Source organism: Natator depressus, chromosome 14, assembly GCF_965152275.1.
Source record: "Natator depressus isolate rNatDep1 chromosome 14, rNatDep2.hap1, whole genome shotgun sequence".
Lineage (NCBI taxonomy): Eukaryota > Metazoa > Chordata > Testudines > Cheloniidae > Natator > Natator depressus.
In genome coordinates this window covers 24,877,459-24,895,306 of record NC_134247.1, presented here as the reverse complement: position 1 = coordinate 24,895,306, position 17,848 = coordinate 24,877,459, and the positions used below count along the sequence as shown (strand labels likewise).

Below are 17,848 nucleotides of genomic sequence, written 5' to 3'. Positions count from 1 at the left end.
AAAGATTTTCACTATGGATAGCTGATAAGGGTATTGATCCTGTGTCAGCTCCTATTCAACCCAGAGTGTTTGCTGTCTCTGAAGAAAATGAGTTTATCTGTTACATCGCTCAGGGTACATTTAGCTGCAGTTGTGGCTTTTCATATATCAATATGTGGTAAATCTATGTTCTTGCATGATATTGTTAAGAGGTTTCTGACAGATTTACTAAATATTTATCCCCCTGTGAGAGAGTCTGTTCCCCCATGGAATTTAAATTTAGTGCTAACACAGCTTATGTCTGCACCCTTTGGACCTTTATCATCTTATTCTCTATTTCATCTTTCAGTTAAAGCTGCATTTATTATAGCAATAATATCAGCCAGGCGGGTTAGTGAACTTCGAGCCTTAATGACTGACTCTCCATTTACAATTTTTCATGAAGTAGTAGTTCTTCTTTGAGTGATTGCTCATATCGATTCCAATTAGGTGTGCGTGCACAGTCGTCGGAAAGGTTTTCCCCAGCAGCACCCGTCGGGTCGACTGTGGAGCCCCCTGGAGTGGCACCTCCATAGCACTCTGTATATGACCCTGCCAACCTGGTGCCTCCTCAATTCCTTGTTACAGCCAGTGATGGTCATTGGAACTGTGGCATCTTGCTCAGCAAGCTCTTCACGTTTCCCTAGCGCTATTTACTTTTGTTTGTTTTCCTTAGTTAGTTAAGTTACTTATTATTTAGTATAGTGTTATTAGTTCGCTGCCAGGAGTGGGGAGTTCCCCTTCAATCCGACCGTGCACTCCCTGGGGACTCAGGGCATGCCTAAGTCCCAGGGGTTCAAACACTGTAAGTCCTGCAACAAGTCTATGCCAATGGGTGACCCCCATGACACTTGCTTGAAGTGTCTGGAGGAAACACATCAGGCAGATAAGTGCAGGATTTGCAAAGGATTTTGCCCGAGAACGAAGAAGGAGCGGGACTTTAGACTGAAGCAGCTACTCATGGAGGCAGCACTTAGACCGCAGCCAGCATTGGCATGGCAGGACCCGGCACCAAGTGCATCGGTGTGTAGTACCCCAGCAGCGGTGGAGACGGCACTGTGGAAGGACTCTGGAAGAGTGTCCGGTGCCGTTCTCCAGGTGCAGAAACCATTGGAGGTGACTCGGCACCAGTCCCATTCCCCAGGTCGGAAACGGCACCGGAAACAAGGGAGGAGTGGTTCCCCAACTTCAGGACCCAACCCCTCTGTCAAGGTTCCTTCCCCACTCTGAATGCTAGGGTACAGATGTGGGGGACCTGCATGAAAACCTCCTAAGCTTACTTTTACCAGCTTAGGTTAAAACTTCCCCAAGGTACAAACTATTTTACCTTTTGCCCTTGGACTTTCGCTGCCACCACCAAACATCGAACATCGGTTACTGAGAAAGAGTTCGTTTGGAAACATCTTTCCCCCCAGAATCCTCCCAAATCTTACCCCCTTTTTTTCTGGGGAAGGTTTGATAAAAATCCTCACCAATTTGCATAGGTGACCACAGACCCAAACCCTTGGATCTTAAGAACAATGAAAAAGCATTCAGTTTCTTAAAAGAAGAATTTTAATAGAAGAAAAAGTAAAAAGAATCACCTCTGTAAAATCAGGATGGTAAATAGCTTACAGGGTAATTAGATTCAAAACATAGAGAATCCCTCTAGGCAAAAGCTTAAGTTACAAAAAGACACAAAAACAGGAATATCCATTCCATTCAGCACAGCTTATTTTCGCAGCCATTTAAAGAAAACCAAATCTAATGCATATCTAGCTAGATTACTTACTAAGTTCTAAGACTCCATTCCTGTTCTGTCCCCGGCCAAAGCATCACACAGACAGACACAGACCCTTTGTTTCTCCCCCCCTCCAGCTTTGAAAGTATCTTGTCTCCTCATTGGTCATTGTGGTCAGGTGCCAGCGAGGTTATCCTAGCTTCTTAACCCTTTACAGGTGAAAGGGTTTTTCCTCTGGCCAGGAGGGATTTTAAAGGTGTTTACCCTTCCCTTTATATTTATGACACCCTCTGAACCAGCGAATGGGGCGCATCCAAAGGAGGAGCCCCCAGTGCTGAAAACTACAGAGCCAACACCGTCGACTTCGGTCCCGCAAGGGGGGCCGTTGAGTCTGGTGCAATTGGCTATGTAAGTGGCCCTGGGTGGAGGCAGTGACTCCACATTGGAGAGGGTATGTTAGGGGGCTTTTCCTTCACCCTCTCCCCTGGTTCTTTTCACGCAGACAGAAAGCAGAAGACCAGAAGTCTGAAGTGCAGGCAACACAATTTTGGGTGGGGGGGGGTTAGTTTCAAGCAAGCATGTCCATAACTCTGACGCTGCAGAGCCTTGTTTCCCAGTGTCCCATTCTCCTCGCTCCTTAGCAGGCATAATTATACATGAAGTGCATGCCCTCAGTCCCACCCCTTACAACTTATGGTCATGTTCTGTTTTTTGGGGGGAAGGGGTCATGAGTCTGGAGGTCTTTGTCCCACCTCTTTTGTATCCCATGGGAGGGGTAAGGAGTGAGGTTGCGCTACGGTCAGGGACAGGCATTTCTTTGGCCTTTGAGTGTTTTATACCTTCCCCCAATCCCCCCTTGCCCCTCCCGACTGGTTGCTTGACCTTGCCTTGAGATAGGAGTTGAGGCAGTCTTAAAGTGTGCGCTCGTATTTTATACTCCCACCATGCCCAGTAACACTTTAACTGTTCTTATCTGTTCCCATTATACCAACAAACCCATCTGGCTAGGCAGAAGCAACATATACAGTGTCTTTGTCCTTTGTTTACACATATTAGCTCACGAAAGCTTATGCTCATATAAATTTGTTCGTCTCTAAGGTTCCCCAAGTACTCCTTTTCTTTTTACATATTAATAAGGATCCCTTTGTTCAAACATATTAGTAAGAATATAAGTCTATCAAGAATCAAACGGGCAAACAAGACATAGAATTCTATCTCAGGCAAAAATAGAGGCCTGAATCCTACATTATCACTAGCACTCCTGACAGGTACACTATGGGAAGGCTTACGTTGCATCCCAAAGTTTTTAGCTCAGGCTGTCGTACTAGCTTGACTGCCATAGAGCCCCGGGAGCTTTCTGGTGCCATTATGTATGGAGTTTAATGCTTGTAAACTATGAGAGATCCTACGCAAGGCCACTGAGTTCTGCTTCAGAACCATAGCATTTTAAGCAGCGTATAGGCCTTGTGCAGGCTCTCTGCACAGTATAAATTTGCCCTTAGAGAGTTTCATGCAACCTGGCTTTCTTTGACTGACAGCCACTGGAAAACCCAAAGAACTCTTAATAAATCTCATTTACTGTGAATGTTTATTTCAGACACTAATTTGAATATGTCAGGATTTCAAAGATAGTGAAACATCTCCTTTTACTAGTATTAGGAGAAATTGTTTCAAATTAAAAGGCTATTCTTCCAGACTTGTCATTTGATTCCCAGTAATTGCATTTCAATTTGATATATCTCTTACGTATTTGTTAAACCTCAAAAATGGCTGATTTTATATGTTAATTAAACACTAATTAAATTTAAAGTAAATGCTTAGTTGAAACACTTAATTTAACTTGCTACCAGAAACCTCACAAATTGTGGTTTTTTGGAGGGGGGTTTGTGGGAAGCTACTCCACTGAAAGGAGATTCATCATTTTTTTCCTAGAGTTTTAAATGTTTTTCTGCAGCAAGCTGTCAAAAGATGAGAAATCCATTGGATTCTGAGCAGTAGTAAAGAAAAGGCATTTGAAGTGCAGTGAAAAAAAGGCATTTTTAAACATATAAACCTATAATTGGTATTCTGACAAAATGTCCCTTAATAACTTTTTCCACATGATAATGCATGTACTAAACGTATATTCTAACAAATGACTATTTTAAAATTCCCAGTGTCCTTTATTGTGGCCAATCCTCTGTAATTATAAATGATTGCTATTTATTGTGATGTTTTTATAGCACTGCTATAAGTGTACTGAAGACTAAAAACTGTATAAACAAATCAAATTTAGTTGGCATGTACTGAAAAATAGTACACCTTGAGATAGAAAGAGTTCCCAAAGTAAACAGACAAGGGGAAAAAAGGGGGTATAGAATATGGCTTTGCCTGTTTGGTTTTGTACCAGTTGAGTGCAATAAAGCTTGGCTCACATAGGTGTTCAAGGAAATGATAACCTAGGACAATGCAGGATCCTTTGTTGTTGGATGATATGGCTGTGATTTTTTTCATTAAATATTTTTATAGAACTATACATTTGCATGGTGCTTTACAGGAAAAACAATCAACACCCCAAACCCTTCACCACCTCCTAGGCTCATTGCAAAAAGCTCTGTCCTCCTTCACAGGACCTGAAACAACTGATAAGAAATGGTCTTCCCCAGCCAGAAGACAGAAACAGAAACCTTTGAGCATTTGCCAGCTCTGGCTGGAGTTTGGCCTGCTCACACAATGTGAAGCCTTGGAAGTTTTGAAAGGTGTCTGGACACCACTGGTGAGGGAGACTCCTGCCTCTCCTAGCTGGTGGAAGCCAGTGGAGACTGCTTCAGCCTTCCCCTAATGAAGGGGGCAAGGCAAATTACTAGCTCCCCTGATGCAGGCAATAGTGAGGGAGGCTTTTTTCTACCTGTTGAGAACAGGACAAATCCACATGCCCTATGTGAGGTCAAAACTCACCCCCATTCTTGGGTTTGACTTAATTCACAAACAATGTGTTCGTGAGATGAGGGACAGACACTCAGGTAACATGATGGCCAGTCCAAGCCTTTCCCAAGCTTGGCTGCACTTTGAGGTTCTAGTTCTGGGCTGCTTCGTCCAACACTTACTTCTTTTGCCTCAGACCCAAGATACTTCTGTCAGGAAAACCCACATCTAAAACCTGCTTCCTTCCTCTTTATCCCCTGCAGGATTGATGTTGTTGGTAGAGCTGGCTACAGCCCTCACCTCTAACACAGACCATTAACCCCTTCCTTCTTTGGGGTTTGTCCACTTACACATTTGATGACTGGCGTGCACCAATCATACCGTTCATACCACTATTTACATCCTCTGCGATTGCAGCCCAATGTTTGTAACAATCTGCCTTTGTTCCCATACAGCTGTACTTGAGAAGCCTCTGGATAAAAAGGCTGGTAGAAATTATGGCCCACCTGGCACCAAGAAACTCATCTACTTCATTGACGATATGAACATGCCTGAAGTGGACACTTATGGAACAGTGCAGCCCCACACACTGATCAGACAACACATGGACTATGGCCACTGGTAGGTGCCTTCCCCTGCGCCGTGCTATTCATGCTGTTAATCTGGCACTAAGCATGCAGTGTTGTTGTAGCCATCTTGGACTCATGATATTAGAGAGACAAGAAGTGTGAGGTAATATCTATTATTGGACCCACTTCTGCTTTTGAGGTAACACAAAGCTCTTCTTCAGGTCTGGGAAATTAACTCACAGTGGCACAGCTGGGTGGAACAGATTGTTTAGCATAAGTAGTTTAACACATTTCAAGGAGCCATTCAAGGTGAAGTTGCCTGTTAACACCTCTCCAGTTATGGGGAGGAAAGGAGTGGAGGGCAGGGGACTGGGGGAAGCATCCAGGGTTGTTAGTGGGTTACAGATTGTTGTAATAAGCCATAAATCCAGTGTGTCGGTTCAGTCCATGATTGTTAGTGTCTAGCAAAGTTATGAACTGAAGCTCCCAGGCTCATCTTTTGAAAGTGTTGTCCAGGTTTCCTTTGAGAATGAGGACAGAGAGGTCAGATATAGAGTGATCGCTGTGTGGAAAGTGTACACCCACAGGTGATAGGGTGTTTTTGTCTTTTATCATTTTCCTGGGTGAGTTCACTCGAGAGCATAGTGATTGTCTGGCTTCACCCGTGTAATTGTTATTGGGGCATTTAGTGCACTGGATGAGCACGGCATTCTGATTGTGGAATGAGGGTGCAGCTCTCCTTTCTACTGTTGGTGTCGTTCTTTGTCTACCTTAATGGGCGGCGGGTTGTATAAGCTGGGGGAGTCTGTGCTTCCCCAAACAGTCAGGCGCAATCCTGCCCCCTGCTTACCACCACTCCCTGCGGCTCCAGCCCCCAGTGCTCTGGCTGGGGCAACTCGCCGCTTGCCGTCCTGGTGCTTCGGGGCTGGGGAGGCTGGGGCCACGCACTGTTTGCCCTCCTAGTACTCCTTTGGGGCTGGAGGGCTAGCCTGGGGCAGGACTGGGCTGGTGGCTGTGGTGGTGGTGGTGGGGCTCTGGCAGGAGGTGGAAGTCGGGGGACCTCAGGCAGAAGGGACAGGGCTAGGGGCTAGCCTCCCCCAACTGGCGGTTCACGTGCCGCCCATGCTTACCTTAATTGTACACACATCCATAGACATGCTCCATGGCTCTTCTTCAGTTAGAGCCACTGGAATGACTCATATAGTGTCATTCAAGAAACTGTCCAAGTCCTGTGATTTCCTGCCACTGTTCTCTGACAATAATTTGCAGATGTTATTAAAATGTGGCCCATTTTGGAGAAGCCTCACTCTTTTCTGGGCTTACATCATAACTGCTGCTTTGAAAACTGATTGCTTGCAACAGGCAATACATAGCACTGAGACCAGTTGCCTGGCCTGGGATTTGATTTCTATGTGATTGATACAGTTACAATGCATATTTACCAAGGAATGCCGCTCTACAGCCAGTGATCATGTATTCACCATAAACACTGGTGTGGTAAGATCGCCAGTGATGGACATAAATTGTATGTCCAGACAGACTACCTTAGGGCCCTACTTAGAGATTGATCCAGGTGGTGCTCGATCTACAAGGTGGCTGTGTCCTGCTGGGATTTGCCATGATAATAAACGTGTTATCATTGGACCACAAGTCTTTACTATAAAAGAACTGGTATTGTTTCTTGAGTAATAGAGTTAGCATGAAAGCGAGCATTTCCCAGCACAGGTATGTTGAAGAAAACCAGTTCCAATGTCTCTCAAAGTGGTGGCCCCGTGTTATTACAGCCAGAAGCACAGCATGCACCTGCCCCTTCCCGCTGGGAAATAAAGGGCGTTGGTATTTGCTTCCCAATGTGCTGTCCAGATCAGCCCCTTGACGCCCAAGCACTCACATCCAGCAAAGGCTTATCGTGAAGGGGGATGAAATTGTGTGGGTCCATGAGAGGAACCAAAGTGCCGGGGAGCAGAAGCCTGGGCACCGGGGTGTGAAAGGACTGCAAAGTGGTGAAGAACGGATTAAATAAAAAAAGACCGAGCTTATTCAGACAAGATCCATGCTGTGCCATCTTCCCTAACTCTTCTGCTCTGCCCTCTCTGGGCATAAGGATGCATCCTGTACCAAATATGTCCCCCTTCACACTCCATCATTCTGCCCAGATGCAACTGTCGCTATCGGGCACGTTCCAAAGAACGCATCTGGATGCCACATCCCTGCCTTTCCGCGCAACCCCCTTCGACCTCCCGTGCTGTTATTACAGTCAGACTAGATGGGCCAGTATGAGGTGAACAAGGTTCCCTGGAACGCATTAGGCTAGACTGGCACTTTGTCCCTGTCACAGCTCCCGTGCTTTCCCTCTCTGCAATTCAGAAAGAGTCCTAGAGAGAGAGAGGATCAGTGGGTGCAGGTCTGCATGCCAGTGCTGGACCCGTCAGTGGCATGCTATGACCTGAGTGGAGATGCAGGAGGAGCCATTCAATAATGGGTTCATCAGGCTGGTACAAATGAGGGCACCTGTTGATCTGAGAAGCCATGTGCACACAGCAACGGCATGTTTCACAGAAACTGTGGATGAAAAGTAGAGAATGGGTCTGAACCCCCCTACGCCTTGGGGCAATGTGTATCCAGATCTGGACTGTGTGGGTCATACCTCTCTCTATAATAAAAATAATTAATAATAATAATTAATAAAAATAATAGTACCGATGAGCCCCAGCCTGGGACCATGGCCCCATTGTGCTAGGTGCTGTGCAGACACAGAACAAGAGACAACAGATGGATATAGACAAGCAGGAGAGTACAAGGAAACAATGGGACAATACTGGTCAGCATGAGAGGCAGTGGCGTCAACATGCCCATGGCCTAACCACTGTCAGTTTATGTCTGAACGGTTATGTGCCTGACCTGGAATTGGAGCTGGGCCTCAGCTCTGTCTCTATTGTGAGCTACCATGGCACTGGACACTTATTCCCACATGCTCTTGTTGAATTTAATAGTATCAGAAGAGGCGTCACTAACAACATTTAGCATGTCCATATTAACTGTGAATTGCTTTGGTGTCCAAAAATCTGTAGTTTCCTGTTGTCTCCTATTCAGAGGTGCTCATAGTTCATTTGTTTGTTTAGTTTCAATGATCCCTTGCTAGTTCATATTGAAATAGTTGCAGATAAGCCCTAGATTCATGTACCTAGACTCAGTGTTGGAAAATGGTTTCTTAAAGGAGAAAAATTACTTGCCAAGGGAGGACCTGGTGTCAAATCCATGCAACTGTGTTTGGAAGCTGAACTGCATTGTCCTTATTCATAGATGATACTTTAGGACTGGTGTGTGTATAGCACACTTACTCTGTTGTACGCATGCTCCTCAGACACATACATCTGATACTCCAGCTCTGGCACTGTGGAGTGCTACCCTGGGGCTGGGCGGACGTGCACAACTGCAAGACTCTCACCGATGCACTCAGACACAGCACTGTCACCAATACATGCATTATGTGTCAGATTCCCTCCACGTTCCCAGTCAGGAAGCTGAAACAATGACATAAGGCACCATTCCATTCCCATTTCTATATGTGGGGAGGGGTAGCTTGCAGGTTTTAGTTAGTGCTTAATAGTAACAATTTGGCTTCACAGTGACATGAAAAGGGAATAAGGACTGCCTCAGGATGAACAGGAGGATCACAGAAGATGCAAAACAGAAAAAGAAAAACTGAGAGATGCTGTGGATCTATTGTCAGAAAGCACATGACAGGGTTCCACATTCGTGAATCATTGAGACACTGAAAATGCAATAGGTTCATCCAAAGTTCATTTCCTTTGTGCCCCAATCTACAGCTAACTGGAACACTTAGCTCAGCCAGGAAGGGACTCTCATTGATGGCATCCAAATTAAAAGAGGAATCTTTCAAGCACTTATCACCAGTGCTGTTCGTGGTAGTGATGCCGCAACTGACATGAATTCTCCGTGAGCTAAATTGCGGTTATTAAATCAGCGAAGAGCAACAACCAGTTAACCATTTGTTTTACATGGCTGATCTGAAATTATATGGACCATCACAAAAGGAGATGCAGAGAGCGATGACGTATGTAGAAACGTTTGGTGAAGCTATAAATCTGGGGTCACTTGACTACCCGGATAACTGCCGGTGTGATCAAGTGGAGTCAAGAGGAGAAAAAAAATGATGTCCAAACAAGAAACCTCCTGGTGATATACAGAATAATGAATATATATCAAGACATGGACAGGATGTACATCCAACGATGCGATGGAGCAAAAGGTGTGCTATAGGGAGAGGTAGCAATTGACAATGAAGAATACTGTATAATATCAAAATATGTAAGAAGTCAGCCAGAGTAAATGATCATCTAGTTGCGATAACAAGCTAAGGCAGAGTGCATCCCAGCCCAAGAAAGCATAAAGGAAAGGAGAAAGCACACTGCCAAAGAAAGACTTGGAAAGATTTACACAGAAATCAATGCACAGACAGTGCTGGAGAGCTCGAACCCATTAGTGATCAAAGATTAACAGACTCATGTTTTGTAGGAGGATACCTGAAAAGAGAGGCCAAGAGCCTCAGTGTGAGTGCACAAGAACAGTCCTTAAGACGTAATTATGTTAGAAACAAAATTGACTGACGGAACTGCTCCCCAAACTGCAGTGTGTGTTCTGAAAAAGAAGAGGTGGGGGAACATATATTGAGCACTTGCAGGAGCCTGGCTGGGAGAGAATATCGGAGTAGACACAATGAAATCACCAAGTGTCTGCATTGGAGCCTCTGTGGCAAGTATTGATGTAAACAAGCCATGTGGTGGTATGACCACCAAATCAAAAGTGCTCCAGAGAATGCAGAGGCTAAGATTTTATGGGATCTGGCAGTTGTCACAGGACGAATGGTGCAGGCAAACAGACTGGACAGAGTTGTTGTAGAAAAAAAGACCCTGTTAATTGCTATTTCCATCCCAGCAGACAGAAAGATAAAAAAGAAACAAGAAGAGAAGATGGTGAAGTATGAAGAACTCTGCCATGAAGAGGAAAACAATGAAAAACTACAACAAATACAATCTCCGTGATCACTTGGAGCAATTTGTAAGGGTATGAACGGGCAGCTCAAGAACACATTAGATTGCAAGACATCGTGATCAGTGACCTCCAGAGAACAGCACTGTTGGAGAACAAGTGAATTTCAGCACCTACAATACAGGAATTCTGCAAAATTTCACACAAATTCTGACTAATCAATCCTAGAGTTGGATCATGGTCAGGATTTATTGGTGACTCATGGGGATAAATTTTAGACAATAGCTTTCCACTTTCTATGCTTAAAGATTTTGTATGTTGTAAAGGCTGTTTGTTTAAAAAAAAAGTCCTCATGATGTAATACCGAGGGATAACAACAATAGGAATTGTTGTGCCTAAAAGTCTTCAACTGAGATCAGGAGCCAGTTGAGCTAGGCACTGTACAGACGCACAGGAGGGCATAGTCCTTGTCCCAAAGAGCATAGTCTTTGATTCTGAGTCTTGGTGCATGAACTGAAGTCATCTGGGTTACACAGGCGTGTTGCCACTGCTCCAGGCCTGGCCCTGACAAGAGGGTGTGCTGCTATAAGTCTGTTGCTAATTGGCCGCAATTATTGTGTTGCTTTGTTTGCCGCAGGTACGACAGAAACAAACTGTCCCTGAAGGAGATCATGAACGTGCAGTACGTATCATGTATGAACCCCACTGCAGGGAGTTTCACCATCAACCCACGGCTTCAGGTAGAGTCCCTTAATTGACACACTGCTAATTTATTAAATCATTGGGAGAGTTAGAATGTCATCAGAATGGTCTTTAAAAGAATAACCTGGAGGGGCAGATTATGGCCATGACGTTGTAGTTAACACTCCAGCCTTAAGAAATGTGGCCAAATTCTGCTGTCACTTACATCCATGTAAATTCATTTAAATCAGTGGAGTTATTCTAATTTACACTGATGGAACAGAAAGCAGAATTGTCCCTTATTCCTCATTTTTGGCCCCTTTCCCACCATATTTCCTCACACATTACTGCTCGCAGTTTGAGATGGACTTTCACTTTTGCCAGCCAGCCAACATCCTTCAGAGTAATACAGATTGAGTTTGTTTTTATTTATCTAGTGTTATCCCTGGAATGTAGGTACTCATTTTCTCTGGTTTGGGTTGTAAAAATCCTCATGCAACCAGTTACATTTTCCTTTGCCAAAGAGATAAAATACAATGAAAACAGGAAAGAAGATGATCCAGAGTTATAATAGCTAATGCTAACATGAATTTGGGAAGAGATATTAAACCTCATGCTTCAGGGCTTAAGCCAGTCACTGACTGTCAGGGATTAGGAGGAGACCTAACATAGGAGGCAGATCATACCACATCTGCTTTGGGCCAGGTTGCTTGCTCCATTGTCCGAAGCATCTGGTTCTGGCCAATGTCAGAGACAGGGTAGTGCACTAGCTGGATCTCAGCTCTGATCCAGTCGGTCAATTGCTATGTTTAATAGGCAGAAGGCTTAAAACAAATTTAAGGAAGTACTTCTTCACACAATGCATAGTCAACCTGTGGAACTCATTGGCAGGAGATATTGTGAAGGCCAGAAGTGTAATGAGGTTCACATCAGAATTAGATAAGTTCATGGAGGATAGATCCATCAATGGCTATTATTCAAAATGGTCAGGGATATAACCCCATGATCTGGGTGTCACTAAGCCTCTGACTCCCATAAGCTGGGACTGGACAGCATGGGGTGGATCACACAATAATTGCCCTGTTCTGTTCATTCCCTCTCAAACATTTGGCACTGGTCACTGTAGGAAGACAGAATACTGGGCTAGATGGACCATTGCTCTGACCCAGTATGGCCATTCTTATGTTGTCCTATTTAACTTGTGAAAGGTGTTCTCTTATCACAAGGTGCACTGTTTGTCTGTTGACACTGGTGGGATAGCATTTGCCAAATGAGCCCCAGAGGGGTCAGGGAATTGCTAAGTATCTGTCAGCTATACCCAGATCACCTTGGCAGGCAGCAGAATGAAAACACACTGGGTTTTATTAGTACTTACAAGAGAAACAGGGATCTCAAATAGGACTTAGGAGAAGGATCACAACAACCTGATGCATTGTATCCTGCATGGGAACTGTATCCCGCTCTCAGCGGTTACATACATGTAATCCAGCAGGTGCCACTAGAACGTTTATGTGAACATGTAGAACTGAGAGCCGAATTTGTCCCCATTTCTTGACCATCCCCTCTGTGAAAGGAGTTATCCAGCATCCTGACCTCCTTAAATGAGCTGCCATAGTTTGGTAAAATGAGATATTTTGACCTCTTGAAAACTTGTGACTTACCCATCTCCATCAGCCTGGCTCTTACTGAGAGGGACAAGGAACCCACAGTCCCTTGTTTGAGTAATGGTCTGAATACAGCACCTTACATGAAGGATACTGTCCTTTGGACAAAATATTATCCTGGTATAAAGGACCAGATTTTCCAGAGAGCTAACTCCTATTTGGGCACCTGAATAAAACGGCCAGATTTTCCAAAGTGCTCGGGACCCCACAGGTCTCTCGTAGTCAATGGAGGCTGCACATTTCTAAAATATACCCAGAAAATCAGCAAAATCAATTCACTGTGCTTGTTTATTTGCCATTTTGACTTTAAATCTGTAACAAAATGACCATCAAATGCAATTGACAGTTCCACCCTTTGGGAGCAGATGCCTCAGAAGTGGCTCATCAGCTTGAGCTATTGGGATGAGAAATCACAGTAAAAATACTGATTGCTTTCTGATCAGCTCAATGAGCCCAAACCCCCATTCAGCAAAAAAGGAGGCCAACCCAGTCTGAAACCTTTCTTTGTTTTTCTTCGCTCCCCAGCGCCACTTCAGTGTGTTTGCTCTCTCCTTCCCTGGATCGGAAGCTTTGTCCACTATCTACAGTGTCATTCTAACTCAGCACCTGAAACGGGGGCGTTTCTCTGGGCCTGTGCAGAAATCCTCTCAGCAGCTGATACACGTGGCACTGGGCCTGCACCAGAAAGTAGCTGCTACTTTCCTGCCAACGGCTATCAAATTCCATTATATTTTCAACCTCAGAGACTTCTCCAATATCTTTCAAGTAAGTGCAGTAACTTTCCTCCTGGGGCACTCGAAGGTTGACTAAAGGTAGGATGTGGAATTTATGGGAGTGTGGTCCCCTCTCTCCGCCAGCCCAGCACCAATTAACATTAATGGGGGGTATGCAACCTCACCAGGGCTGCATATGCGCCATGTGTCGTTCAGTCCAGTCTTCCAAGAAAATGACAACACACATTTTTTTTTGGAGTAAAATATTTTTTCACGTGGTAACTAAGACCTAGATCCTCCAGGGTACTTAGGCACCTAAATACTTTGGAGGATCTTGGGGCCTGAAGTTCATTTCCCTGTTGCCCATGTGGTTTGCCCTTTGTTAGACATTCAAGCCTGTGAAATCAGCTGAGGAGTGAGGAAAATGGTTAGGGTTGCCAAGTGTCCGCTTTTCGACTCGAACGTCCAGTCGAAAAGGGACACTGGCGGCTCTGGTCAGCACTGCTGACGGGGCTGTTAAAAGTCCAGTCAGCAGAGCAGTGGGACTAAGGCAGCCTCCCTTCCTGTCGTGGCTCTGCGCGGCTCCTGGAAGCAGCGGCATATCCCCGCTCCAGCTCCTGTGTATAGGGGCAGCCCAGTGGTTTCACACGCTGCCCCTGCCCCAAACGCCGGCGTTGCAGCTCCCATTAGCTGGGAACCATGGCCAATGGGAGCTGCGGGGGAAGCACCTGCAAATGGGACAGTGCGCAGAGCCACCTGGCTGCACCTATACATAGGACCGGAGGGGGGACGTGCCACTGCTTCCTGGAGCTGCCTGAGGTAAGCACCGTCCGGAGCCTGTACCCCTGCCCCCCTCCCACCCCAGCGCTGATCCCCCTCCCACCCTCCAAACCCCTCAGTCCCTGCCCACATCACCCTCCTATACCCCAAACCCCTCCTCCCCAACCTACCTCGGAGCCCGCAATCCCAGCTGGAGCCCTCACACCCCCCCCGCCAATGCCCCTGTGGGAGCTGATGTGGAGAGCACTGAAATCAGCACTGAGCTCTGGCTTTGCTTTTCCAGTCACACCGAGCTACAGTAAATGCATCACATTTTCAAACTGAAAAACAGAAAATGCAAAAACCATTCTTGTGCCATAGCGTGGAATCCTCAGTCATCAGGAAAAGCAGATAGAGAAATCTCACTTGCCTTATCCTTTGGATGGATAAAGAAATTTGCAGCTGCCAATACTGTAGGCAGTAGTATAAAGGCCTTTTAAAATTCAGTTTAATCCTGAATAAACAATCAAGTGCTTGAGCATATAATAGCTTCATTTACAAAGGACCTTTAGCAAATGTTCTTCCACCAGCTATTTTCTAAATGCAGGAGCAGCTCATGGTAACAGGTATGTGGCACAAAACCTATGCACATTGAAGCTCCTGAGCGTTCTACCTTTGGAACTTTCTGTCTCTGTCTTGTTTTACTGCTGACTCTGCACCGATGGTTAACTGCTGTTCCACTTGTGATCTGCTGAAAGAATCTGTCATTATCACATTATCTTAGCTGTAGCTAAATATTGAATCAGTGACTTACAATCCCTGCCTGATTACTTTTCTCAAAACAGGCTGACAGTCCTTATTACAAGGACTGTGCTAATTGTCTCACTCCAGGAACCTTTGCCTTAGTTGCTGCTGCTAATGGAGAATGAGTGAATGCAAGTCTACCTGTGTATGTGAATATTACCCAGAAGAGGATGCTCCAAAGTGGCCATCTGCAGAAATCATTTCTGACAGAGATCTGCTGACTTGTTGCTTTTATGTTGTTCAGACTTTCAAAGTGCCTGTATATGTAATACTCAACGCCAGCTTGATTGGCAGGCTAATGGCCTGTGTTGCACAGTGAGAGTGACTCACTATGGATTGCACTGAAGGTGAATCCTAGTGGAATTCACTCCATTTTTCTCCAAAATGCTAGAGGGTTTACGCTACACAAATAAAAGACATGGCTGAATGTGAAGGAACCTGACACAAACCTAGTGGCTGGAGGTTCTTCTGGCAGTCCTGAGTACACTGTGTCAAATGCTGCTCAAATTTGCCTTGACTAGACAAGAATGTTTAGTGCCCTCCTTTTGGGACTTGGAGCACCTACAAGATATTCTATAGCAGTGGTCACAGGTCCCAAATATTGCTATTGGATGTAATTTCCTCCACTGCTCACCTGCTTGTCACCCTTTGGCCAGGCCAGGATGAACCACAATGGTCCAGCGGCTAGGTGATGAGTTGGCATTATATAATTAGGGCAAAATATGTTTACAGGGTGGTTTGCTATACTTGTTACACTTGGCATGCCAAAGTGACCCTGGAAACAGCTTGTCACAGCACGGATGTGACCCTGCAGACTATTGCCCGATACCTGGTTTGCTTTAGAATTGCTCTCGTCTGCACAGGAGCACACTGGACAAATTGCCAAGTTGTAGGGAGATGAGTTGGGGATTGGCTTTGATAAATCAGAAGAGAAACTGACAATTGCTTTGGATAGAAACAGGAAGACCAGGAGAGAGTTGCAACTGGAAGCACTGAGCCAGTGGAGGGACATTGCAATGGTCTCAAGTTGCAGTGGGGGAGGTCTAGGTTGGATATTAGGAAACGCTATTTCACTAGGAGGGTGGTGAAGCACTGGAATGGGTTACCTAGGAAGGTGGTGGAATCTCCATCCTTAGAGGTTTTTAAGGCCTGGCTTGACAAAGCCCTGGCTGGGATGATTTAGTTGGTGTTGGTCCTGCCTTGAGCAGGGGGTTGGACTAGATGACCTCCTAAGGTCTCTTCCAACCCTAATCTTCTATGATTCTATGACAGGGCTTTCTTTGGCCAATAGGCAAGTACATTTAGAGCTGCTATGGAATGGAAAAGGGCATGTGGAATGTATTTGTGGGCATTCCTTTGTGGTTTTGAATAGGAATAATGAGACTGTTTCCCAAACTGGTGGCAGGAGCGTGCAGCTGCTTTCTGTGGACCAAGAGACAAGAATGCAAAACTCAAACCCACAAAACCTAGGAGCTAGAGTGTAAAGTGACGTACCTACATACATCACCTACCAACAGAGATGCTCATCGCTTGGGAGGGAGGATGGTCCCTGGCTATATGCTAGCCTAGAGTTAGGAGAGCTGGGTTCAAGTCCCTGCTCTACCACAGAGTTCCTCTGTGACCTTGAGCAAGTCACTTAGCATCTGGCCCAGATCCTCAGAAGTCATTAGGCTCCAAACTCACGTTGATTTCAACAGTAATTAGGAGTCTAAATACCTTAGAGGCTCTGGAGCTCTGTTCGCCATGTAGAACAGTACTTCCCCACCTCACAGGGGTGTTGTCAGGTTAACGACACTAAAGGTAGAGAGGTGCTCTGAGGCTATGGGAATTGGGGCCATATAAAAAGTACCTTTGACAAACACACACTAGCAAATCAGCACTGCTCAACCACATGGGCTCTTATGGGCAGGCAGGCCTCATATCAGTCTTGCCTCCTCCATTGTCCCTTGATCCCAGCTATCTCAGCTCAGGAAATCCCTATTCCAATTCATGTCTCTCTCTGTTGTGGGACTGCGACTGTGTGACTTGCCTGCCATTCCCAGAATGCCTTTCCAGGTCTTCCGAAGCAGCGCCAGGACAATGCTTTGGAAATGGCTTGTGCTCTGTTTTTGTCAATAGGAGAAAGGCTATTCTGCCTTACTGTGCTGTGCCAAAGGACTCCTAAGGGAACGCTGTCCACATGCTTTCCCAGACATGGTGACACACTGCATTTGCTTGAGCTGGGAACAACCCCACTGAAAACCCAACAGCCTGTTCTTGGTGGCTGGCCATATGGAGGCTGGGTGTATGTGTTTTGACTCTCCATGCATACTCTATTCCAGTTTGGCTGACTGCTTTTCCCCTCTCTTTCCCTGACCCTCCATGTCATTGTTCTCCCATTGCACACCCCAGAATTGTAGCTGTAGTGTATAGGAACTGGGACTGTCTCTTTAAAGAGAACACAGAGAGCACCACTAGAGGGCTCACTCACTATTGACTTGGAACCTGACTGTGCTTGTGTGATTTCTTCCTGTTGTGTGCACACAGGACACAACAGTAGCCCTGGAGGAGTAGCTTGTAAACACCCACCCCGCTGCTGAGGTAATAACAGTACCTAGATTTATTCCTTCCATGTCGACCACATGGACAAGGGTCACTTCACAGAGCCAGCTATTTTCTGAAATTATTTTAATTTGTAATTGAACTAAGAGGATTAAAAGTCATTTATTTCTGGGTCATTTTTATACAGTACAAGCTGTGATTTTTACCCTTGTGCTAGGGAAACTTCAACGTTTACTCCTCGCAGCCCCCTTTGCGCCTCTCATCAGCCCACTGTATCGTAATATTGGGCTCCATCCATACCCCTAGCAAGCAGGGAAGGCTGTGCTGTGACCCCTGGCATGGCACTACTGGCCATCATCTCAGCAGGGCATAGTTATGATAATGGAGGCTAGGAGCCATCTGTCCTGTTTTCTCCATTTCCTCCACAAAATTTTGCTTGCCTGTCCAGAAAGCCCCAGTGAA

General features: G+C 45.5%; 1 protein-coding gene across 1 annotated transcript in view; it reads left to right on the top strand.

Annotated features, from left to right (window-relative positions):
* Nucleotides 1-17,848, top strand: part of DNAH9 (dynein axonemal heavy chain 9) — a 397,352-nt gene that overhangs the window by 136,615 nt on the left and 242,889 nt on the right. Inside the window, exons 39-41 of the mRNA XM_074971509.1 lie at nucleotides 5,098-5,263; nucleotides 10,862-10,964; nucleotides 13,095-13,334. Coding sequence (XP_074827610.1) covers nucleotides 5,098-5,263; nucleotides 10,862-10,964; nucleotides 13,095-13,334 — 509 coding nt within the window. The remainder of the gene's footprint in view (nucleotides 1-5,097; nucleotides 5,264-10,861; nucleotides 10,965-13,094; nucleotides 13,335-17,848) is intronic.